This window comes from Xenopus laevis, chromosome 1L, assembly GCF_017654675.1.
Source record: "Xenopus laevis strain J_2021 chromosome 1L, Xenopus_laevis_v10.1, whole genome shotgun sequence".
Classification (NCBI taxonomy): Eukaryota; Metazoa; Chordata; class Amphibia; order Anura; family Pipidae; genus Xenopus; species Xenopus laevis.
In genome coordinates, this window is record NC_054371.1 from 41756539 (window position 1) to 41783117 (window position 26579).

The 26579-nt window shown below is 38.6% G+C and overlaps 1 protein-coding gene across 2 annotated transcripts; it reads left to right on the plus strand.

Moving 5' to 3' along the window:
• The first annotated feature begins 206 nt into the window (after positions 1-206).
• pdgfra.L (platelet-derived growth factor receptor, alpha polypeptide L homeolog) lies at positions 207-26449 on the plus strand. Of its 2 annotated transcripts, none has more exon segments than NM_001087084.1 (23): positions 207-378; positions 9421-9484; positions 10421-10738; positions 11704-11970; positions 12192-12322; positions 13919-14090; positions 14258-14447; positions 16156-16271; positions 16883-17009; positions 17117-17307; positions 17518-17612; positions 17699-17831; positions 17935-18039; positions 18184-18294; positions 18784-18937; positions 19434-19600; positions 19969-20078; positions 20578-20700; positions 20857-20968; positions 22021-22120; positions 22218-22323; positions 22805-23040; positions 23663-26449. In NM_001087084.1, coding segments are annotated over 22 exon segments (3264 nt in total). In that variant the 5' UTR covers positions 207-378; positions 9421-9432; the 3' UTR covers positions 23811-26449.
• The last annotated feature ends 130 nt before the right edge of the window (positions 26450-26579 follow it).

The following is a 26579-nucleotide window of genomic DNA, read 5'->3' on the forward strand; positions in this document are numbered from 1 at the left end:
TCTTTGACCCAAGAATATTGTACAGTTTAGTAAAAGTCTGTAGGTTTCTTAGATAAGCGCAACATCAGTATAAAAGTCAGCTGCGTTGCACAGGCTGGGCTTCTCTTGTTGCAGGGGCTTTTACTGTGGAGGAGTGGGAGGAGGGTTGTGACAGCTATTTACTTAAGGCAGATGATGAGTTTTGGAAGGTTTGGCTGGAACATTGAATCAATTACAAGGTTCCCCAGTCTATTGCATCTGAGAGGAGAAGGAGACACATCTGCTGGACCTTGGGATATATACACACATATATATATATATATACACATAGGCAAACACTTTTTTTTTTTTAACTTTTATTTTTCTTATTGGGATTTACAGACTTTAACAGATTGAAAGGTAAGATGCAATCACTTTGCGCTTATATAGGCAAAACAAACAATGGATGTGCAAATGATTAATTGCAGGCAGTAGTGTTGGGGTGCTGGGGTGGTATTAGGTGCAAGCTGGGGTTTGTATGTTAGGATTGGGCAGTGCTGATTGTGTCCAACACCCACCCCAATTTAGTGTCAGGGGCAGAGCAAACACAACTGTACAGTCAGGGAGGGTCATTCTCAGTTGTGGACCCACTGGCAGCAATATGGATATGTGGATGAGTTCCCCATGAAAGGGATGAGCAAGAGGATCCTGAAGCTGGAGGAGATGCCATCACCACAGGATGGGAATTGGGGCAACTTGCCAAGCTTCTCCCTGATTGGTTTTTACTCGCCTCTGTACGGGCTGGATGTACAATAAGGATTTACTATTGCGGAGCGCAAAGTTTCCTTCTGAAAATCGCTGAATTTGGGACGGTTCTCCCTTGGGCAGTTTCTCCTTTCTGTCGCTATTCACTTTGCTGGAGCTGAGAGCTGGTACCTCTGGAAGAATCTAGGGCAATCGCAGTTTTTTTTTGCCATTTTGGATTGTAGAGGATTCTGGGGGTGGGGAGGAAGGAGATTTGGGGCCATAATATTTACCGGATAATTCCTAATCATTTTTGTGTGTCGTTAAGAGCTCCTGACGGATACAGGTAAGAATATACCTATTTATTTCTGCCTTTGTGTGAAGTCGCGACGGAGCTGCGCGCAATGACGCCTGTTGTTTCCATTTGCTGAGACTGGTGTATTGTCTGCTGCCCTGTTGGCTTTTATTATGCCATTCAGTGCCTTATATTTGTCCTGTCTGTCTTGTGGCCACTTGTTTGTTCCCAACAACACGTTTGCGATGTCCAGTTGTCCCCAGCAATTATCTCAAGTCAAAGCCGGGGTTAGTCACTTATGGAGCCACAAAGGGAGCTGCCAGGTAGTTATTCCTCAGCCCAATCGCTGCAGCAACCCTGTTGGATGTTGCTTTCACTGGCTGGAAATTCTGCACTTTGCCAAATCTTCTTTTAATGCAACTTTATGGCGCCCACTGTGCCAAACGTATATCATCGCGCGCACTTGGCACAGCGTTAGAGCTTGGCGCATACTCTGCGTAACCCCAAGCTCTATCTCCCACCATAGAATAGTAACTTCATGGCCCCTATCCCTAGAAGTTCCCCCCTTGGATGGAGCGCTTAGAATTCGCTCATGTTGGCAGTTCCCCTATAGACATGGGCCAGACACGTTGGATCTCTCCGTGCGTTTTGTTGAACATATTTGGGTGGGCTCCTGTGCAGAGGCAGCATTTTTATTGTTTTATACTCGGGTTCTGTGCTGTGGTTATTGTATGGAAAATGACTTTAATTAATTGTACCATTAGTAATAATAATTAATCACTGGTGTCTGCTGTATATAGACAAAAGTCTTGCAAAATCCTTGCATTTGGATAAGCTTCTAGTTCAGCAGGATCTCTGCAGCCCTTGTTGTACTACAGTGTCCTGGGATGCAGTAAACTGTAGTTCAGTTTCAACTGAAAAGCCACAAGCTGCTGATGCTTCTGACTGCTGCTATGAAGTGTTCCCATGTGGGAATAAAGAGAATTAGATAAGATAAGGGAGTGCTGATAAACAGAACATCTGCTGATTGCAAAGTCAGACTTTTCAAAACTCAATAGGGAGCCCAGTGTATCTGCAGATTGAGATTCAATTCCCTGGCACAACCCTACAGTGTCTGCTATGGTTTATATAGGATTCACATTTCCATGGCATTATCCAGGGACCTAAAGATGCGTATCCCAGTCTAGACTGCAGGGAGCGAGAGATGTCCCAGCATGAAGTCTACTCTTTTCATTATGTTAATTCCAATTAATCAGCAAGTGGGACAAATCCAATTAGTCCTGATGTACAGTTAATTAGAAATAAGCAGGGCTGAGTCAGAGGTTACTTTTTTTTTTTTGCTTGGCTGTCTTTTCTTTTTTTTTTTCTTTTGTATAATCATTATGCATTTTGTTATGTTTTCTGAGGAAGGGAAAGTTTCCCTAGGAGCGAGTAAATGGCTTGACTTGTTTGTGGAATGATCTGGCAGCAACTGGTAAACAAGAATGCGGCCGGCTCTTGTGTGGGAGTCGGTGGAATCATTTGCCTCCACATATAAACAGGCTGATAGCATCAAGGTGGCCTCAGCATATTGCCACAGAAGGGGGGAGACGCCAGGCGTATGGAAAACATTATGAACAGGGTACAATTTACTCCCCCCCCCACCCACTGCTCTCCCAGATGTGTCCAGAGGAGGGAGGAAGGGGCTGGGGCTCAGTCAAGCTGATAATGGTCCTGATTGTGACCTGGAGCCCCCCTGCTTCTGTTATAGGTAGAACCAAATATTTCCAGTCCTTATGCTGGCTGCTTCTTAAAGAACAATGGTACCCAAATTACTGGAGGAATTCTATTCTGGCTTTGTTGTGGGATGTCATGGGAGGGACAGCAAATTAGGAACAGAGCATGTGCCTCATTCCTATATTTTTCCTTTCCAATTTAATGTCCATGCTCAGCACCATTTCTATGCAATTCCCACACTCACTTATGCACTTTTGCTTTACAATTGCCCATCTCAGTAGTTACTCAGATAATAATGAAGAACTTTAATTACAGTTATTTGATGTTATTGGCATTTATCTTGTTACACTGCAGCCTTCATTCATTTTTTGAAACACTTTAGCAGTTGTTGTATCTGGTCTGTATTGATCATGAGTTGGTAAAAATAAAACCTTGTGGGATCCCAGAATGGAGAGCAAATAGGACACAACAGAACTTAAAAAATGTGGGGGACGGGAGAGAATTGTTAATTACTTTTATTGGTAAGGTCCATTGCCCCAGCAACCACATATCAGCTGAAATGCCAGACAGGAGAGAATCACAATATAAGCCAAATCTTTATCAAGGGAACATAAATAAACTTGTAGACAAGGTTTCTGTTAAATATGGTACATGGCTTTAATTTTCTTCTTTTACTGGGTTACATAGTAATGCTGGGGGGTTGGGGGTTAATATAACAGAGTTACTAAATGCTATCACAACAACATACATTTGGGAGACAGATTGGCACCAGTTGGAAAACACTGTGGCTTCTGACAGACAAAAAGAAAAACAAATTGTCCCGGGTGGTGTGGGCAGTTGACGCAATGATAAAAAGAGGCAGATTGGTTTGGGTGGTGCTGGGGGTGTGCTGGATAAGGCTGGTGCCCGAGTTCCTTGCTATAGACCGAGAAACAAGTTATTGCTACAAAGTGCTCTTCTGCCCCCTGGTGGTGCTTAGGAACCATTAACAGATTGTTTTTATGCTCACAATAGTTCTCCCTTTTACCTAAGAGAATTTGATGATGTGTACCAGTTCATCTTTAAAGAATGCAGCAAATTGGGGTAAAGTTATGGTAGCACCAGACACAGCTTGAAATGCTGGGACCCCAATCAAAGAGAAAAAAATATCTTAGCGGTTGTCGAAAGCTGCTGATGTTGATGCTAAATTACAGCTCGACTGTCCTAGGCACTCTGGGAGTTGCAGTTCATCAAGTTCCAGTTTGTCTATCCCTGATATATATGTACTGGAAATGTCCCGCCATTCTACCCGATAGAGCTTGTTTTCTTTAGGAAGTCTGAGCCATGTTTCAGCTGCCACATGGGAGCTATTATGGGGGACAGATAAAGGCTCTCTTGTGAGAATTCAAAGCCCACAGAAGCTCATAAACTCTCCATGTTCATTATTTATTCTGAACACTTCCAGACTGTAAAAATGTGAGCTCTTCTCTCCTAATATATATATATATATATATATATATATATATATATATTGAATGGGTAAATAGCAGGTAAATACCTAGGCAGGGAGAGAACTGGAGAGCTTGGCACCAAACTTAAATACTTTGGTCCCCACTGAGATAGAGAAATTAACTCAAGAGGATTAATACAAATGCTTTTTCATTAATAAATGGACTGCCCCATCTGCTCATTATTGAAAAGCATTACTAGATAGATATAAATGATATATAAACCGTGACAGAAGAAACGAGTGAGGGGAGAATACAGAATCTAGATGTAGAATACAAGAATCATTTAATATACAGTGGTATCTTTTTATTGGGTTATCAGTTTTCGTAGATGGAGTTTCTCTTCCCCCATGCCTAGTCTCAAGATAATTTGGACTGACAGTTGAGATAAAAGAAGTACAAAAATAAAAGAAAGAAAAAATGAGAGAGAAAGAAAGAATGTTTACAATGTCACCACCTTACAAAAATTAAATATCATGTCCCATTTAATTTATGTAGAAATTTGTTCCACTTTATTAGAGAATAGTGTGGAATTAATAGATGTAATTGGAGGAAGCCTGTAGGCTTAGCGCCGTTTATTTGAGTAACATAACATTGTCATTGTCCCAAATAAAGAATATTGTAAAGAGGAATTTGAAGCCACACAGAGGGCACTTATAATCTTTATATGGCTCAAGTAACAGAGGGCTTGGCTGGGTAGAACTGGGTTGGAAGGAATAGGCTATTTGTATTTAAGTCCAGCTCTGGCCTTTTCTCTGGGGGTACAAACAAAGGAAACTGCCCAGACCCTGCAGAAGAAAATTAAAGAAACCCTATTTTGCTGAGCTGATTATCCCCTTATGGGAAATTTCACAGATGAATTGGTTATATCTCCAACTCCCCGCACCTACTAACAGACACAGGCTGGAGTTGTAGTTAGAGAGCTGACAAGGGGTAGTTTGCCCTGGACCCACCAGCAGTGCAATGTATGTTACAGGGTGACCCAGCGGCATTTGTAAAACCAGCAAGCAGCATTTAATATAATAATAATAATATTTAATAAAATGTCTCTGTAGCACAGACTAATATCTTTCATGCAGTTTTGTGCATAACAAGTGTACATACAGTACAGTTACACATTTGATGGATTATTAATGCGTGTGATTTGCCTCTAGCATCAATGACAACAGCTGGCGTCAATGTAATCATTCAGTTTGTTGTCTTATCCGTGGAGTCATTATTTGGCTTATCATTTAGTAAATTATAATACCCAGCTGTTCCAGTGACCAACCCAGCCATGGACATTTGCTTTCATAGCACTTGAAAGAAGAAGGACAACAGTGACCTCTAGTGGGCTCTGTGTAGTATTTCTCTCACGCTACTTCTAGTGTACACAGCTGGACGCATGGCTTTCTTGCTGGAAATACTTACGTGGCATAATAAAATATTCTGTGGTATTCTGTTATTTAGGAAATAAAAGATCCAAACTGGTGACGCCCCATAATATAGCTTTATATGAGTGAAATTTACAAACGCTTGAGGTTTCCTATTTGATATTTGTAAGTTCCAATATCTAAATGGATAGAATGATGCTGCAGAGGGAACTGAGTCTTGCTATCACATGTGAGATATGAGTTATGACTGGCTATATAATAAGAAGGCTGCAGGGTGAGTGCTTTTATACAGGTTACATTACTTCGACACAATGTGTTATATCTTTAATTAAAAGGCTGGGTGTAATTTTAGTTCAATAACAGCTGGAGGGAACCCCTGGTTTTCTCCATCAATCTCTGTCAATGGGGCTACTGATCCAAAATGATTTTCCGTTGTCATTGCAAGGGGCATCGTCACAGTTTGGCATTCTAAGGGTTACCACTGATTGCCTTCACTTTATTCCAGCTAGTTTATTGGTACGATAATGCCCACTTCCGATATTCTGTTGCCAGATAAGAGAATTTGTATCATCAGTACAATGAGGGCACAGCAGACTGATTGAAACATGATAAAATGCAGTCAGTCTGGGGGGTGACGTCCCTTTGAAGTGAATTTTTCCCTTTGTTGGGAGAGATTGTGCATCTTAGCACATGGCACCAATTACCATGGAACCCTTTGGAAATAAGCACCATGTGTGCAACAACCGGCTCCTTTCCACATTTGCTCCCAGCTTTAAGATCTAACAGAAACTGGGAAGTATTTGCCTTGGATTCAATTATCACTGAAATCTGCATATAATGCACAAGAGCCATGAATATCCTGTAAATGATATCCTTATAAATGGTGCTTAGTGATGTCATCGGTTATAATCCGAGCTTAGTGATGCCATTTCTGTCACATGACTCACTGAACTTGTGTATTATAATAAATAAAGTACCTCTGGTTGCAAAATATGAGGATATTAGAAGTCACTTTGGAATTCCATGACCTCTATAAAAACAGTTCTATGGTTATATGGAACTCCTCGGTAACTTATAATATCCTTATATTTTACAAGAGGGCGTACTTTATTCACTGTATAATGCATGACCTCTTCATTCTGGCGCCTCTGAAAATGAATGCTTTAATATCGACCAACTGCACAGAATAGTGGCGTAACTAGGTTTTTCTGGGCCCCACAGCAAGATATCTTTCAGGCCCGAAAAAAATTCTAGAGTTTGAATTGTTTTACCAATATTTATTGTAATTGTTATGAATTAGGGCCTCATGGGGCCCCTATACCTCCTGGGCCCCTTGCAGGTGCAGGGTCTGCTTCTTTTGTAGTTAAGCCCCTGGCACAGAAGTATGCACCACTCCTATTGCTCTGTAGGCTCTGTCTATTGCAAGAAGATGCTTCATCCCAGTAGTATGCTTGCACAGCACTGAATACTGCGACAGTACAGTTCTAATAATACATGCAACAGTGCAAGCGAGTGCTTATTAATACTGAGCACAGTTACACCAAAAGTCAGCTGCCGGGTATTGAGAGACTACTTGAAGCAAATGTCACACAGAGCTTACAATCTAAGAAAGCCATGAAGTAGAGGGTATCAATTGTATTATCTATGTAACTGCTCACTGGCTTTTTTAGGGACTTAATGTTCACCTTCCAAACACTTTTTTTCAGTTTAGTTGTTTTCAGATTGTTCCCCAGAAATAGACTTTTTTCATTTACTTTCCATTATTTATTTTTTATTGTTTTTCCAAAATCTAAGTTTAAGGTTTGATGTCCCTGTCTCTGGTGTTTGAGTCTGCCCACTCAGTTATTCAGGTGCCGACTCTAAATTGTTACAATTTAGCAACATTTAGTTGATACATTTCTCAGCAGCATCTCTGGAGTATTAGCAACTATTGTATCAATTCTAACAGCTGCCTTTAATGAAACCCAGAGATTCTGCTCAGCAGGGACAAAGATAAGAAATGTATCAACCAAATGTATCAGTTTAGAACAGTTTACAGGGTCGGCGACCCCCCGAACTGCTTTAGAAGGTGAAAAATGACACTTTACACTTCAATATTAGAAAAACGGTGACACATAGAAAATAGAAAGTCTTTGGAAAATGTCATCATTTCTGGTGATCTATCTGAAAACAACTAGTTGTTTGAAGGTTGACAACACCTGTAAGCTAACTTCATAGTAACTTCATAGTTACCAGATTCAACAGGGTTGTAGTGGACGGCATTAGGTTGCCCCTTCCTGAGAAAGATACAAAGCATTAAAGGAATGTTATAGATACTTGTTGTTTTTAGTTTTGTTTTACTATAGCTGTATATTTGGATGTCTGTGAGGTTTTCTACATGAAATGTAACAGAAGCAAATAATTGACTGATGTTCATGTCCTTTAGAGTGTAAGCTCCTATGAACAATCTTATTTTTATACTGTAATTTATTGTAAGACCCTTGTTTATTATGTTATTGTAATGTGCTGGCAGTATATAAATAAATGCTGCTGATGTTTGAGAGAAGGATGCATATGCATGTCTGTACATATATTTAAATATTATATATAGAGCCAAAGCTGGGCGAGGTTAATGGAATGCTGTAAGATATGTAAGAGATGTCCCATATGTGCCTATGACAGTAACATCCTGGCTCTCGTGTGCATAACGGCTTACGTGTCGCATTCCTGCTGAAACCCAGAAACATACTGTGCAAGAGACAAACCATACTAATTCTCCCTCCATGGAAAATTGCACAATGCAGAATAAAAATCACTTTATTGAAGGTGTGAGCCCAGAAGATTAAAGCAAAATGTAACTAGTTGTACATGTTGTGTGGGCTGCCGCTTTGTATTGAGGTGTGTCCTTCCATAAGCTCTGTAATGGAGGATTTTGCAAAGCATTTGGGGAGTGATAACTGTAATTAATCTATAAGGCTATATAAGCATTTGCAGCCGTTTGGGGAAAGCTAAAAGACAAGAGTACAGAAAAACACTGTTGACTTACATTACAAAATGCTGCTTGTAAAAATAGTTTTGTCAAGCTGTTATTTTTTCCCCGGTATTTAAGTCCAGGCATGGGATCCATTTTCCAGCAACCCATTGTCCAGAAAAGCTCCAAATTGCAGGAAAGCCATCTCCCATAATTAATTAATTTAATTTTTAAAACCGATTTTCATTTTTTCTTTAATAATAAAACAGTACCTTGTGCTTGATCCAAACTAAGATATAATTCATTCTTATTGGTAACAAAACCAGTCTATTTGGTTTATTTAATGTTTAAATTAATTTTAAGTAGATTTAATATATGGAGATGCAAATAACGGAAATATTCCTTATCTGGAAAACCTCGGGTCCCTAGCATTCTGGATAATAGTTCTTATACCTGTAATTCACTTTCCCCAAAATTACATTTTGGCCAATTCAAAGAGAATGTAACTCAAAGCCACTTTCCAATACATATTTTCATTGGTTGCAATGTTACTTGTACGTGTAATTGCTATTGAAAATGTTGTCTGTCTGTCCGATTTCTGCTGGTACTGAAATAACGTTGCAAAAGCCAGAGCTGAGAAGTAGCATGCAGAGCCGCTGCATGTGACAAGACAGAGTCAGAACCAGCAGTGCAGAAAGGGATAAAGCAATACTACTTTCAATAGCAATAACATTTACAAGTTCTTTAATAACAATGTAACTTTATAATGAATGTATATTGCAAAGTTGCTTGAAATTCACTCTTTTTGTGTGTGTGTGGGGGGTTATATCTTTAATTTTGCAGTGAAATCAGAACATATTATTGATTTACCATTTTTTTTCTCTGTATTTTGTGTAGTTGTTACGGTCCATGATGCCTGCCATGAGGGCATCTCTTATTTTGGGATGTCTCCTGATTATAGGTAAGATTCTATACTTCTATTGTATTTATGTTGTTACAGATGGTCTTTTGTTACACTCTGGGATGTAATACAGCTGCACAGTCATAGTATTTGCAAGACTCATGGCTGGCCTTACGGTCCAACAGTGTGAAAATAATGATTTGTGTATTTTGAAAAGATTAAAACAATGTTTTAAAAAATGGATTTATGGATGAAGATGCCACTTTGATACAGATACTTTGTACTAAAGGCATAACATGTACTGGGCAGGAGGAGAGAAGCAGTCTCTTATTGCATTCATTGATGACTGAAGATAGAAATATTGGGCTGAATTTGTCTTTGTTCTGTTGCTACCAATAAGACTCATTGTAAATTCAGAGTACTATAGGCAATGGCTTAACTAGATAATGCTGGGCCCTACAGCAAATAATTTTTTAGGCCCACAAAATGTCTAATGGATGACCTGTTTTACCAATATTTATTTACATTGGATATGAATTAGGGCCTCATGGGACCCCTAAACCTTCTGGGCCCCCCTGCAGCCACAGGGTCTGCTTCCTCTTTAGTTACACCCCTGATCATAGGACAAAAGATTGCCCCCCACCAAGCCACAGGACTGACAGCTTTTAGGTGACACTTAGATGCATCTCCTTAATATGCCCAATAGGGGCACCACAAATAACACTTCTGATAAACCTCTTATTCAAGCCACACAACTTATCTAATGCTACATTATTCTTGAGTTCATCTTGAGTTTATCAATTTTTCTCTCACTTTCCTTGTACTATTGGTTGGGGGGGACACATGTGGGAGGACATGCTCTATTAGATATTGCACTCTAAGGAGGCAGCAGATATTCTTAGTAGTAGTTTTAACTACAATAGATTTTCTTTCTTAATTGGAAACCTAGTTCTAAGTTTATAGAATTCTCAATAATGTCATTCCTTTATGGCACAGGTCCGTGGGCAATTCTTGCTGAAAATCCTTTGCCCACCATATTTCCTGACAAGGATGAGTTGGTTCAGGCGTTGCACTCCTCCTTTACACTAAAATGCACTGGCGAAAGTGAGGTGAGCTGGCAGAACCCCAATTCCAATCCCGAGAAGCAAAATGTAGTCATTCGAAGTGAAGAAAACAACAGCGGCCTCTTTGTGTCCATTCTGGAAGTGAGCGATGCGTCTGCCTTTGATACGGGACTTTACACCTGCTACCACAATCACACCCAGACTGAGGAGAGTGAGATTGAAGGCACAGATATCTACATCTATGTCCCAGGTTTGTCTTGCTCACTTTATTTGTTCAAATGAATTTTAGGAAACCCAGTGAAAATTATAAACAAAATTGAATTGAACTGGAAACTTTCTGATTTCCTATTTTAATAAGTTTCTGGGTAGCCTGTGTTGAGGTTCAGATGACTTTAGTTAAGTTCGTTGTAGCTGGGAACCGCCAAGGTTGGGTTTGACTTGCAAGTTTTTGTATTGTTAATGGAATGTACAGAATGGTCTTGGAGTAGTGTCGGACTGGCCCACTGGGATACCAGGAAAACTCCCGGTGGGCCCAGGTGTCAGTGGGCCTTTTGATTCTAATCATTTGGCCTCTTTTATGGCCATTCCCTATTTCTTTAAGAGGCTTAATAATGGAAGCATTGAGTATAGTATATAGAGATAAAAGACTAGAAGAATAAAGAGGTTGAGTGAGGAGAGGAGGAATAATAGTTTGGAAAGTGGGCCCCCAGTCTAAGGTGTTCTGATGGGCCCCTGGCATCCCAGTGCGACACTGTCTTGGAGTTGCATATGGGAACAGTTGAACAGTTTGTCATTAAGGGAGTAGATTGCTGGCCTGTAATAAAATGTTCAGTATGAGGCTCTTTCACTAGACAGGGTATTTTTCCTTGTTGGCACACAAAGCAATATAGCTGCCATTATGGCCAATTTTCAGAATGCAGAAAAGCACATGTTTTACTGTATTAGTCATGGAGCAAACATTCCTTGAACGGGGTTAGACTGGCCTTACAGAGAACTGATAGGTCCCAGTTTGGAAAAATTCTTATTTGTTTTTTACCAGAAGCCTATGTAACCATTTACCACTGTCTCCATATAACTGACTTGAGAGTGGGCCCTGGATGACAGGTTTTATAGTGGACCCTAAGAGGCCCAACTGTTTCTGAACCCTGCAGACCTCACCACAACTGGAATTCAACTGATTGACATAATCACCCTCTGGTTTTGTATCTTTCACAGATCCTAATGTTCCTTTTGCTCCCCCTGGGTTATTTGACCATATTATCGTGGTTGAGGAAGATGAGTCTGCTTTGGTACCTTGTCGCACTACTGACCCTTCAAGCGAAGTGATGCTGAAAAATATAGAAAGTTCTAGAACTGTCTTCGCCTTTTATGACAGTAAGCAAGGGTTTGCCGGAAATTTCCCCCCAGGATCGTACATCTGTGAAACAACCTCCAACAAAATGGTCTATCAGACAGAACCTTACATTTTACAGACATGGAAAGGTAACTAAACCACTTATATGAAACTTACATACTCATCCCTCAAGCTCATACAACAAACACACAATCCACACGTGCAGACACACACCACAAACCCAGGAACACATATAATAAACAATTAACGCTTAGCACGTATATAAGTATGTCTATGTATTGTAGAAGCAGGAACGAGGCATCTAAAGAATGCAGATATGTCTTTACTAAATGCATTGATTTTCTTCTAGCAACTCACAACATTTCAGTTGAGATGGAAGCCCCCAAGACTGTGTTCAGAGCTGGGGAAACCATTGCTATTGACTGCATTGTGCTGGACAATGAGGTGGTAGACTTGAAGTGGACCTACCCAGGAAAACAGGTATAATAGTTATGGAAACCAGATAAAGTGTAGATACAGTTTTCATTACCCTTATTAAATAGTGTTGCACAGAATATGTCATATGGTGGTAATGCCATAACAATGCTGTGTTTGCACCTAACCCATAGCATCCAATCAGCAGGGGACATTTACCCTTCGGCTGATTAAAAGCAAACATCTGATTGGATACGGTAGGTTGATAATTTGCACCAGGTCTAAAAACCCATAGCAGTAGAGCAGCATTTAATGGCCATGTGTTTGAAAGAAAACATGTTGCTATGGTCTAATATGCCATTAAATATAAACAAGATCGTATTCTCTTATCTGGAGTCTAAAGCACAATAAAAGACTAGGACAGAAATGACAATATCTCACTGACAAGGGAAGGCTGTTGGGATAATGTTGGGTATTGTAATTGAACAACAGCTGGAATGCTGTAAAACTGACAACCCTGTTTAATGTAAATCACTGTCAAATGAGGGCCAATTATTTTCTAATCCCACCCTAACAATATGCTGTTTATGAAAAAAGACTTGAAACCATAAAAAGTAAACTAATATTTATAACAAATACACATACTGTATTGTAAAGTCTAGGAGATAAATGAAAGGAAAAAATGAGTATTAAGTCTAGTTACCTATAGCAACCCAACCAGATATTTGCTTTCAAACAGCAGCTCAGTAAACTGTACATACTGATTTGCATGCTGGTTGTTATGGGTTACTAGAATTGGTACCGGTGTATGGGACCCGTTATCCAGATTGCTTGGGATATGGGGTTTCCCGGAAAAAGGGGTCTTTCCGTAATTTGGATCTCCATGCCTTATGTCAACTAAAAAATCATTCAAGCATTAATTAAACCCAACAGAATCATTTAGCTTTCAATAAGGATTAATTCTATCTTTGTGGGGATGAAGTAGAAGCTACTGTTTTATTATTACAGGGGAATGTAATAAAAGTCGCAAAGAGCAAAATAATTCGCACCAATAAGACTAAAAATCCACAACTCGCAATGTAATATTGTTCCTTAAACTGTTATTGCATTGCGAATTTTAATTGCGCATTGCGAATTTTAATTGCGCACTCATAAGAAGTGCTTGAAGGTGTCGTAATCTTCTGGAGCAAACATAACGACTTTTTCAGTAAGAAGTTTTATTACATTGACTGCGCATTGGCGCAAACTATAAAATTCGCAAACGGTCTTTCACTGTCGGAAGTGGTCGCTAAACAGTTTCCGGGCTCGCAAAAGCTATATTAAATTCGCACAAAGCAAAATTTGTTCGCGCAAAGGCATAACTTTTCGCATTGCGAATAGTTTTTCCGTTAGCGATTTTTATTACATTCCCCCGATATAGTGTTTTATTATTATAATCAGTGATTTAATCAATGATTTGATTAAAATGGAGTCTATGGGAGATGGGATTTCTGTAATTTGCAGCTTTCTGGATAACAGCTTCCTGGATATAGGATCCCATACCTGTGTATGCTATTATATTGCCTTGCTTTTTAAAAGAGTTATTCCATAACATTTGTGCTGTGGATGTTTCTATTTAATATATTAATTCTCTTTATTGCTTTCTTTTTTGTGTAATTAAAGAGAGGGGTTGGCATTAGAAATGTCGAAGAAAGCAAGGTTCCGTATCAGCGACTGGTGTACACTTTAACCCTCGCAAATGCCACTACAGAAGACTCGGGAGAGTACGAGTGCGCCGTTATACATGCAACCCTCGATAACCGGGTAGTCAAGAAGACAAACATAACAGTTCATGGTAAGAGCTGGTCAATGAATATGTAAAGCTAGGGACCTTGGGAAGTGTCCATGTAACAGATAGGATGTAAATAAGAAATAATGTACAGTATATATTCCATATATAGTGCTGAATACATTCTTTTTTACAACCTCACCCTCTGATCAGTGTCAATTTTGTGTATATAGAAAAGGGATTCATTGACCTGGAGCCCATGTTTGGATCGGAGGAATTTGCCAATCTCCACGAAGTGAAGAGCTTTATAGTAAACCTGCATGCGTATCCCACCCCTGGGCTCTTCTGGCTGAAGGACAACCGGACACTGAGTGAAAATCTGACAGAGATCACCACTAGCATTGTTACAACTAAAGAAACCAGGTATGTCAGCAGCACAATATGCTGGGAGTGTGGACTTCACACCACAAACAAAAGGAATCTCAATATTCAAGTGTGGTCATGAATGTCAACTCTATTGGGTATATTTATCAAAGAGTTAAGTTAGAGATAACCACAGTCCACTAGAGTGAAATACAGCCTCTCTCCATTCATTGCTATGGGATTTTTAAAGGGTATTTATCAAAACAGCACTCTCTTGGTTTCTATAATTCCCAATTAATGTCTAAATGGCCAGGACGCTAACTTAAACCTAAACCATAACCATAAATCGTAATGCAGCCTTACTTCATAGAAGTATTAGTTAGCACTTATTAAAGTAAAAAATATCTCTAAAACAGTCTGAGTCTAATTAAGATAAACCCCAGGCATAGACGTTCTTTTTGGAGATATTTGTTTGTAATTCTCAGGATTCTACCGGTCAAGTCTCCATCTGGAAGCGATCATTTCAATTTAACGAGCTGTCTAAGCAACACTAAGGGGGGCAGTGGGAGGATAATAAATCAGCCATGTAAAGGTGTTTGCAACTGGTCATTTCATGTAGGCCAAGAGAACTGGGCAGCCTCTTATCACAAAGTTAATTATTGCACTTAGTTCCAAAACTGTGGCTATAAAGCTCTTTAGTCAAGCAGAAAAGCAAAGTACAATGTAAAATTAGAGCTGACTATAATTTACTATCGTTGTTAATTATATTTACTATCTTATGTTTATTATATTTAATATTTAAGTTCAAATGTGTAGTACAGGTGTGGGACCTGGTATCCAGAATGCTTGGGACGTGGGTTTTTTTGGATAATTGATCTTTCCATAATTTGGATCTTCTTACCTTTAGTCTACATGTAAACATTAAGGGGCAGATTTATCAAGGGTCAAATTTCGAAGTAGAAAATACTTCGAAATTCGACCATCGAATTGAAAAACTTCGACTTCAAATATCGAAGTCAAAGTATTTTTCAGCAAAATTGCCCATCCTGCGATCGAAGGAAAATCAAATTCAAATCGATCGATTAAATCCTTCAAATCGAACGATTTTACTTCGACTTCCAAAAACTTTGAAAAATGCTCTAGAAGGTCCCCATAGGCTAACATAGCACTTCGGCAGGTTTAATTTGGCGAAGTATTGAAGTCGAAGTTTTTTTAAAGAGACAGTCCTTCAATTATCGAATGGTCTTATATTCGAACGATTTTACTTCTAATTGAATTCAAAGTCGAAGTCGTAGTATCCTATTCGATGGTCGAAGTATCCAAAACATTACCTCGAATTCACTTCGACCCTTGATAAATCTGCCCCATAATAAACCCAATAGGCTGGTTTTACTTCCAATAAGGATTAATTATATCTTAGTTTGGATCAAGTACAAATTACTGTTTTATTATCACAGAGACAAAGGAAACCGTCTTAAGAAATTTTGATTATTTTGATAAAATAGAATCTATGGGAGACAGCTTTCCCGTAATTCAGAGCTTTCTGGATAACGGGTTTCCAGATTACAGATCCCATATCTGTGCACATTATGCAGCCGCCTCACCGTTTTAACAATAAACAATCGTTTATTAATTATTATTGGCTGCTCCAAACCTATAAGGGAAATGAGACTGCTAAGGATCCTTTTCAGCTGAATACTCCTATAGATTTACTCATATCAGTACAGATTTTGCCATTATTAAATAACTTTCCCCTTTTTTTGTCCAGGTTTCAGAGTAAACTTAAACTGATCCGGGCCAAAGAAGAAGACAGTGGGCTTTATACTCTGGTGGCACAAAATGATGCAGAAACTAAAAGTTACTCATTTATGTTGCAGATAAAAGGTAAATATGGAGCTGATATTGAAAGCTCAGTTTTATTTTACTAGTCACATGTCATATGTCATATAGAGAATAAGAGAATATAGAGAATAAGACCACCGCATTCTAATATATAAGGGCTGGGCATAAGAAGTCACTAAGGAGTGAAAATCAAAGGTTACTCCTAAAATGATGATATTTTACAGTAGGGGTTATTTTATAGAATACCTTATTCGTAGGGGTTATTTTATTATATATTATATAAAAATGTATTATTAAAAATAACCCTGCAATTACAATAGGGGTTGTTTTGTAGAACAATTAAAGAATACTGTATGTAGTGTGTTATGTGACTCCATGGTCATCACTATGAGCTTATTACATCACTATTTACCATTACATCGTTATGACTATTATTCATGGCAATTAGTTATACAGATGGGACATTAGTTTCCTGCTGACTTACTTATTTTGAAGATGGTTTCTACATATGATTATCGTTAAGCATTCACAGTTGTATAGCTGCTGCCTGTCATTTATTCTTTGCTTTGTTCATCTCTAATATCTGCAGAAGGAAATGCATTTAAATGTCAGTCAGCATGACAGATTATACATTATTTTTATTTGCTCTGCAGTACCAGCTTTGATATTGGAACTGGTTGATAAGCATCATGGGGCATCTGGTGAACAGACTGTTGGGTGCTTAGCCAAAGGGATGCCGGTCCCTGATGTGGAATGGCTGGTCTGCAAGGACATTAAAAGGTAAGCATCCTGCACACTAGATAATACATTTTCTTAAACATTCTCCTAGCATATTGCTGCCTGTTCCACAATACAGCACACACATGACATCAACTGCTTCTTGACAGATGCAACAATGACACCTTGTGGTCCATTCTGGCAACAAATGGATCAGAAATCAGTATGGAGACCCATCAAGATGATGAGCAAATTGAAAGCCAGGTGACCTTCAAGAAAATTGAGGAGACAATGGCAATCCGATGTATCGCAAAGAATGAACTTGGTGTTGTGGCCAGGGAACTAAAGTTGGTTGCACCTAGTAAGTAAATTATTTCCATCCACTGTAGATCTCTAGACTAGAACTTACTAAACCAGCAAGCCATAAATTAACTGTGATACGACCTCCAATTGTCTCCACCCTATATGTACAAAAATCATCATATTCTGTATTTCCATAAATCTGTCAAAAGATGTATCTGTGTAATGCTAACTTCCATTGTCATTTGAGAGATTCCTTTTATGTTTTTAGCCCTGCGTTCGGAGCTAACTGTGGCTGCTGCTGTCTTGGTCCTTCTGGTGATTGTCATCATATCCCTCATTGTACTTGTCATCATATGGAAACAGGTGAGGCTCGAGTACCAAGTAACTTCTGAAGACATGTTCTAGACACGAAGTACAGGCTGAGACCTGTTATTTTTGTTTTTAATCAGAAACCAAGGTATGAAATAAGATGGCGAGTAATCGAGTCCATCAGCCCAGATGGCCATGAATATATCTATGTGGATCCAATGCAGCTTCCTTATGACTCTCGGTGGGAGTTCCCAAGAGATGGACTTGTTCTTGGTGAGGAGGCTTACAATTTTTATTTAGGATTTATTACATTCAAAGGCAAGGACCATAACAATAGCTAGTCTAATATATAAATCTCTTTATTTGTACCTGCCAGGTCGCATCCTTGGCTCTGGAGCTTTTGGGAAAGTGGTTGAAGGCGCCGCATATGGATTAAGTCGTTCTCAGCCAGTTATGAAAGTTGCTGTTAAAATGTTGAAACGTAAGTTAAATATTTTCTTTGAGACTGTATGCACTCCATGCAGAAAACTTATAGTATAACCTACATAAGGAAACACGGCTGATAATATGAGATTATGAGTTGCTGTCAGTTTCTTCAATCTGATTTGTTATTTTCAACCAACAGCTACTGCCCGGTCAAGCGAAAAGCAGGCACTGATGTCCGAACTGAAGATTATGACGCACCTTGGCGCACATCTCAATATAGTAAATTTACTAGGAGCCTGTACCAAGTCGGGTATGTACATACTCTTTATGGTGCTCCAAATAAAACAATAATTATAATAACTCTAGTGCCAATCTCTGGACATTGGTATTGAGTTGTTTGGTACTGCCAAATGCCTTGTTTTTTGTAAAACAGCCTCAACATTTAGAATATTGGTTGGTCTTGCTGTAAAGTAAATGGAGAACTGGGTAGATCTGGACATGACACATGTAGGTGTAGTATAAGGGCATGGCTAACATATTTAGAACGTTTTTTGGAGCATCTTGGTATGTACAGGGATTCAGCACATTTATCTGCACTCCATCCATTTAAAAGGCTACTAGTCTTACCATGACCTGATGTTCATACCACATTGTTTCTTAGCAAGCATGGTACAGATTTATTTAACAAAAGCCCTTATTCTGGTTGTCTTCAGTAAATGTGGACAATTTACGTTAATATACTATAAATATTTTCATTTCTAAGACACAGATGACTAATCTTTCTACTTCTATTTCACAGGTCCAATTTATATCATTACTGAATACTGCTTCTACGGTGACCTCGTGAATTACCTGCATAAGAACCGGGATAATTTTCAGAGCCGACATCCAGAGAAACCAAAGAAGGACTTGGATATCTTTGGGCTGAACCCAGCTGATGAAAGCACAAGAAGGTCAGTAATGGCTGTACTATACTCCACACAATGTTATAGTTTCACCAAAGATGTTTTTTAATTTATATGAAGTCAGTTAAAGATATAGCAGAATGCTAGTGAAAGTGTTTCGGTGAGACTCATTTAAGGAGAGGATCTCAATAACCTCAGAGGCGATTGAGTTGGTCGTTGCTGGGCTGAAGCTTTTTCAGTTTCCACCGCAAGGTCCCTATGGACGATACACAAAAGACTGTAGTTATATTCAGTAATGTTCAAATTCAGCCTACTAGCAACTACTGAAAACCCACATTTGGAGATCCCTGGTATATAATGGCAGGAGAGGCATTTTTTAAGCATTTTTCCAAAATATATTTCTAAAAAATCTTTTAAAGTTATTAGTAAATGTAATTGCATGCTTTTTCATTAATAATGGAATTCCCATTTTTGGCATTAGATTGTCTTCTCTGTGTTCAGAAACGTAATAATTAACACGCATGTATGTATGTTCATATTTTAGCTACGTTATTTTATCATTTGAAAACAATGGCGACTACATGGACATGAAACAGGCTGACACCATGCAGTATGTACCTATGCTGGAAATGAAAGAACCCTCCAAGTATTCAGATATCCAGAGATCCTTGTATGACCGTCCTGCATCGTACAAGAAGAAGCCTTTATCAGGTATGAGCAATGCTATTAAACCTAACAACTGAAGGGCCATGGGTAGAACATTAAGTTAATATTTTTTTCTCAAGGCAGAAGACAATTTTGTCTATAAAAGTGGGCCAAATATTTTTTAAGGAATTCTCTCTGAAAGTCTCTGAAGAAGAGGGCAATGTCCAACTCACAGACTACTGGGCATTGGAAACCACGAATCAGTTGTTGAGTTTGGCATCTGTGCAGTCATTAAAACTGATTTTATTTAATAAGTCTTAGTGTAAAATAAATACTCTTTATTCTAGGAAGTCCTGTGGGGTGTGTAGTATATTTGTGATATCAAAGTTTTGAAGAGCTTTCAAATTATGTTGTTGTTGTTGTTATTATTACAGAAGTGAAAAATATCTTGTCTGATGATGGATTTGAGGGTCTGACAGTACTGGATTTGCTCAGTTTCACATACCAAGTTGCAAGGGGCATGGAGTTCTTAGCCTCTAAAAATGTAAGTACTGCCCTTAGATTACAGTAAACCCAGGGCTAGCTTTAGGGCAGAGGTAGTATGCAAATAAATGAATAACTGGCTATGATGATAACGTGACCTGCTCCCAATGTCCATACTGGCTGCCAGTCCTGACATGTCTCTTTGAATACAATTAATAATGAGGTAAAAACTGTGCTTAGTCCAAATGTGACAGGGGAGATGAGCTGCACCAATATTCAGTTAATGGATCCACTTATCCACGTTTCAAAAAAAGTTCATAGGGGTGATGGAGGTGCGCTGAAGATACACGGGGGAATCCTATAGGAACAAGAATAGACAAAGCCTCTAATACACCATAGAGGCTTTGTCTATTCTTGTTCCTATAGGATTCCCCCGTGTATCTTCAGCGCACCTCCATCACCCCTATGTCTCTTTGAATGGTTCACACGAGTGGGCAGTAATTCACTTTGTTCAGTAATGTACTATTTGCTAATTCTTCATCCCCTCTCTCTATGTTTAGTGTGTACATCGGGATTTGGCAGCTCGAAATGTCCTATTAGCACATGGGAAAATTGTGAAAATCTGTGACTTTGGCCTAGCGAGAGACATCATGCATGACTCCAACTACGTATCCAAAGGCAGCGTAAGTATCACTTCTACATGTACTATTTTATACACCCCTCTGATATTGCTTTGTCTATCTTCTGGTATAAAAAAAATCACCTCCATAAGAAAGGGAATTTATGGAGGGGAATTAAATGTCTGTTTGTAAAATATCTAACATGTTTGTCTTTTATAGACTTTCCTTCCAGTGAAGTGGATGGCACCTGAAAGCATCTTCGATAACTTGTACACAACTCTCAGTGATGTGTGGTCATTTGGGATCCTGCTATGGGAAATATTCTCTCTTGGTAAGGATTGCACATTAAAATACAAGTTCTGTAGATTGTAGAAGTTCTAGTGTCATTATTCAGTTGGGCAAAACTTACAGTAAATATGAGGGGCACAGCCCTGTCCTACATCTCATTCCGAATTTCAAAGGTAATAATATCAAGTTGGCCATCTCTTTGCTGTTTAAACTCTACTCATTTTGGGAAGTGATGTTGGAACATTGTTGGAAGGATTTGTTTCCATTTGGGTTAGTGACGTCAACTTCTTTCACTACCATCTCTGAAAACCAGTTCTGTATGGACAAGATCTTAATGCAGAACCTATTTTCTGAGCTCCCTTATTTAGTCCCAATACTTTTTTCTCCAAAGCCAGATATAGTAGAACCCCCATTTTACAGTTTCCATGGAACCATAAAAAGATCTATTATGATCACAAAACTAGTATAAATTAAAGGGGTGGTTGACCTTTGAGGTAACTTTTAGTATTTTATAGAATGTAAAATTCCTAGCAACTTTGTCATTGGTCTTCCTTATTTATATTTTATAGTTTTTGAGTTTTTTGCCTCTTTCGTCTGACTCTTTAAAGCTTTTCAAATGGGGGGGAGGGTCGCTGACCCTATCTTAAAAACAACTGCCCCGTAAAGCTACAAATGTATTGTTATTGCTACTTTTATTACTGATCTTTCTATTCAGGCCTCTCCTATTCCTATTCCAGACTTGTGTTCAAATTAATGCATGGTTGCTACACAATCGGGACCCTTGCAACCAGATTGCTGAATTCGCAAACTGGAGAGCTGCTGAATAAAATTCTAAATAACACAAAAATGATAAAAATGAAAACCAATTGAAAATTGTCTCAGAATATCACTCTCTACTTCGTACTAAAATTTAATGTAAAGGGGAACATCCACTTTAAGGTTAAATTTAAATTAGGGTATGTAAAATTAAGGTTTTATTGTATCTTATTATGTTAGCAAGCACAACTATTATTACCGCAACATGAACATGCACAGTAGGTTGGTTTCATCAGAACTAAATTAACCTGTCTGTACTTTTTTCTGTTCAATCAATAGGTGGCACACCATACCCTGGCATGATTGTAGACTCAACTTTCTATAATAAGATAAAAAGTGGCTACAGAATGACAAAACCTGACCATGCCACCCATGAAGTGTAAGTACAGTTGTTTTGTCTTTAGTTACCATTGCCTCTGGTCAACACTGTGGCTACTGGGTTAGTGACATCACTACATCTTGCATTGTCCCCGCAGGTATGACATCATGGTAAAATGCTGGAACAGCGAACCAGAGAAAAGGCCATCATTTGGCCATCTGAGTGACATTGTTGAAAGTCTACTTCCCACGGAATACAAAAGGGTATAGAATGCCACTTATTCCTATTTCCAATATTTTTTGTGTGTGGAGTGTAGGCTAGACTGTGCTATCTTTAATTAGATGTAAATAATAGCTAAGCTCAACACTATTTAAGTATGATAACTGAAAAAAGTTAAATTTTTTTTACATTTTATTTTTGTTGATATATCTAACTTAGTTGTGAAATTCTGGTGGTTGTGGGCTTGATGGTGTCGCATACAACTATAAAATGCCCAATTAGGGGACATGCGGCTCTTCGTGCCATGGAGATTATACTCTTCTATTAGCTCTATTCCCTATTAGCTCTATTCCCTAAAAAAGGGGAAGAGCCATGAGAGCTTAGGGAAGCATAGGGAACTTGTTATTCTGGGACAACCTTACAGTAACTTGATTTTTGAAGCAGTAATAACAAGGATAGTCTACTTAGCATAGAAGTTGAAGTTTAAAACAAAGGTCTAATGAGAACATGTATGCTTTTGTGCAGTGCTACGAGACAGTTCTTCACGACTTCCTTAAAAGTGACCACCCTGCAGTTACCCGCATGAGAAGTGACAGTGACAATTCCTACATTGGGGTGACGTATAAGAATGAACACAAAATGAAGGACAGAGAAAGCGGATTTGATGAGCAGAGGCTGAGTGCTGACAGCGGTTACATTATTCCCCTTCCCGATATTGACCCCGTCTCAGATGATGAGTCTGGCAAGAGGAACAGGCACAGGTAAGGCGATTTCCCACTTCAGAGCAGGGATAGTTATGTTGTCCACTGCAAGACTGTGCTTTCAATGTTCAGTCCTAGATGGAGACAGGAATGGAGTTAGTCCTGATGAAAATTGAAATTATTTAAAACAAACTGTAGTGCAAATAACTCAGTTTTAGAATAGTTTGATGAGCGACTTAGGAATTTGTCTTGCTGTCATAGACCAGCAAAGTGTAATTCTTTTATCAAAAGGGCCTTCATAGTACTACGGCTGTTGCAAGACTACGTTAAACTGTATATGAGACACCAAGTCAAAACACTACATTGGCTGCCTTTGTGACCCAATCATTGACCTCAAAAAACACAGATCAGGCAGATATGGCCCATTAGTCACAGCCCAGCCGTATGAGAAGATCTTTACTTGTATGACCAAGTCAACAACTGCTAGTTTAAACCATTGGTGAGAGAAACTTCTTCATCTGAAAGTGTATAGACAGTCTATGAGCATGAGAAACTCAAAGATAATAAGAACAAGCTGTTAAAAAAGTCCTTTCCTGACAATTTCCATATAGTTAAAGTTAGAAAAATAGCACACAATAGCAATAGCGTGTACTGAGTAAATAAACTCTGTTTTAATTATCAGTTCTCAGACATCAGAAGAAAGTGCAATCGAGACTGGTTCCAGCAGTTCCACTTTTATAAAGAGGGAGGATGAGACCATTGAAGACATTGAGATGATGGACGACATTGGGATTGATCCCTCGGATCTAGTGGAGGACAGTTTCCTGTGAGATCTCGTAGAATCCATTTCACTTGCCAAGCCATGCAAACTAAAGGGAAAGGCTGTGAAGTCTAGAGATTTATATTTTTTACCCTAAAACTCTCTCATTGCGTCGAAGAATAAAACTTTGGAAATGGTGGCCACATGGTACTTCAAGGGACGGAGTTTGTATCAGAATCACACCATGGAACTGGAAATAATGCTTGGTACAAAGACCAAAACCCTCTCGGAGTAGTTTATCAAGCGGTACATCGTAGCATCTCAGATTGTTTGTGGATTTTCGGACAGACATCAAATAGCAGCTTCCTGTTTTAAGGGCATTCATGGCTATGAAGACCAGAAATCACACAGCAGTTCAATTCCATCGTTGTAATTATGTAAATAAGAAAAAAACATTTTATTTGGACTAAAAAATGGAGACCACTTTTGTACATCAATGGCTGCTGTTACTCAAGCATCGAAACCACTTTAAAAACCCTTTAAGACTGACGGAATTTTTTTTTTATTTTTTTTTTACGAATTATGCAAATGCACACATATTTACGGATAAAATTCTGGGCTCAACAGCCTGTTTAACTCTTTTATTTTAAATGATGTTTTCTTGTGTACGTACTGCAAGTATTAACATAAAAAATAGATGTATTTTTGATAACACTTTGAAATTAATTGCATTAACCAACAAAAAAAAAACCACAATCCTTGGGTTAATATCAGCTAACAAGGAGTCTTTTTTTTTTTAAATAAAAACTATTTTTGGTGTATTAATGCAGATATTAAAGATGCTTCAAGCTGAATTTAGCTAATATGCAGTAGAACTGACAGTAGTAGTAACCACTACAGGGATTACATGGGAAGTAATGTTGTGTTTGGATTTGTGCATAGCAATTAATAGATCTTTTAACATTGCATTAGCAACTAATTCTGTGCATTACAAACTCTGACTGTCGTGTCTCAGTGTACTAAAACTATTCCTAACAGGGCAGATATTAGAGAAGAGTTACTTTAAAACTAGACTAGAATCCGTTGTGGTCCTGGGAAAATCCAGTTATTATCAGGTACATCGAACTTGTATTCATTCAGCTGTAAGTCTCAAAACCCAGCTTGAGTAGAAGGTCAAGACATGGTACAGCATCAGTATTACTGTGATACATCACACTGCTCAGGGCCCAGTGGTACTTTCAGTTACATATAAAAGGCACAACATACTGTATATACAGTGTCACACATTGCAGGGATTTTCTGAATTATCCATCATGAACAAGTTCTTAGTTAAACGTTTGTATTTATGGGGGAACGTATTAAAAGTCCCTAAGAGAAAGAATAGGTGCAGTTGTGCAAACAATATGCATCATATCCAGGATTAAGTTCAGGTATCGGCCGAATCCCAGCACTTTTTGAAGAATTCTGATTCGCCGGAAACCTGTTCAGCCAAGCCCAAACCCTTAATGTGATGTATAGCTGTGGGCAACTAAACAGACCATGCCATTTCTACAATTTTTGTATATTCAAGTTTGAGTTTAGTTTCAGCCAAATCCATACAGTTTGTGTGATACAACTGCCTAGAAAAGACACAAGGGGTAATATACCACCTGCAGGGCAGGGTGCAAAGTCACATGTTTATTGCCTTTGTATCTTGCCATGCAGGTAAGACAGAACCCATATCTTTTCTATGAATACAGCACTGCCTGCAATCAGCAGCACTGTATTCATGAGGGATGGGCAGATGCACACTGATGTTCCTCTTCCCATCCCGAATCTTGCATGTCATTTTAATGCGGTCATCGCTGTGCCCACTGGATCTATTCTCTGCACCTTGTGCCAGATTTCTTATCCCAGTCACAAATTCTATTTATATGAGCACTATGGGACTCACTTCTCCCTAGTACTCTTGCATTTGTGTCTGGGGTCTCAGTAAAAAAAACCCTCTATACAGTGAAAAAAAATCACCTTCAAGCAGGTGTAAAAAAAGTGCAATGCACAATAAAAATCTGCTATCTAAAAACACTATGAGCAACAATATTACAACCTTTCAATCTTGATTTAGGGGATTTAAATTAATGAATTCATTTTACATTCCCCCAGTATTTTTGTGTTTACCTTTTCACAAGATTTTGGTTCCATAAAAACTGCTGCAGCCTTTCAGCGCAGCTCACTCCGTGCCAACACGAACTGGAAAATGGTTCATTATGAAGCCAAAATCTGACCTTGTGGACCAAGTTGTTTTATTAAAAACTGCAATAACGAGTTAATAAAATGTGTACAGTGAATGATAACCACAATAATGACCTTATGAAATATGTACAGTGATGTTTTTATCCTGCTCTCAGACCTGGAAAAGAAAATGTCTCAAGGAGAGAATCCCTCATTCTTCGCATTGTTTTTACACAGCAATAATTATATGAAATGGGGTCTGTATTACTTAGTCCTAATATCCGATGAAGGACGTAAGCTATGATGATGTTATACATCAATTTGTATATTTTTATTACTATATAGTCCTTAAATACTGCCAAAACAATTATGTTAAGCTATATCACTGCCTTTGTTTATATTTGTTTTGACTGTGTTGTACTCCACAGATGCGTAACTGTTGCACTTTTAAATGTTGAAATTATATTTTAGAATAATAAAAATCTACATGTTTGTAAATGTGTTTTGTGACCTGTGATTGATGGATAAAAAGGTAAGTTAGATGGTGTGAGAGCGCACCCTGACATGCACCCTGACTCCTTCACTCCAGTCAACATATTAAAAGTTACAGATATGGGACCTGTTATCT

Excerpts from the sequence above, each read along its gene's own strand:
- pdgfra.L (XM_018269172.2), top strand. The coding sequence starts at position 9,433 with ATGATGCCTGCCATGAGGGCATCTCTTATTTTGGGATGTCTCCTGATT. Across the intron at positions 20,969-22,020 it reads ATGGGAAATATTCTCTCTTG|GTGGCACACCATACCCTGGC; the intron begins GTAAGGATTGCA and ends TTCAATCAATAG. Across the intron at positions 22,324-22,804 it reads TTCCCACGGAATACAAAAGG|TGCTACGAGACAGTTCTTCA; the intron begins GTATAGAATGCC and ends GCTTTTGTGCAG.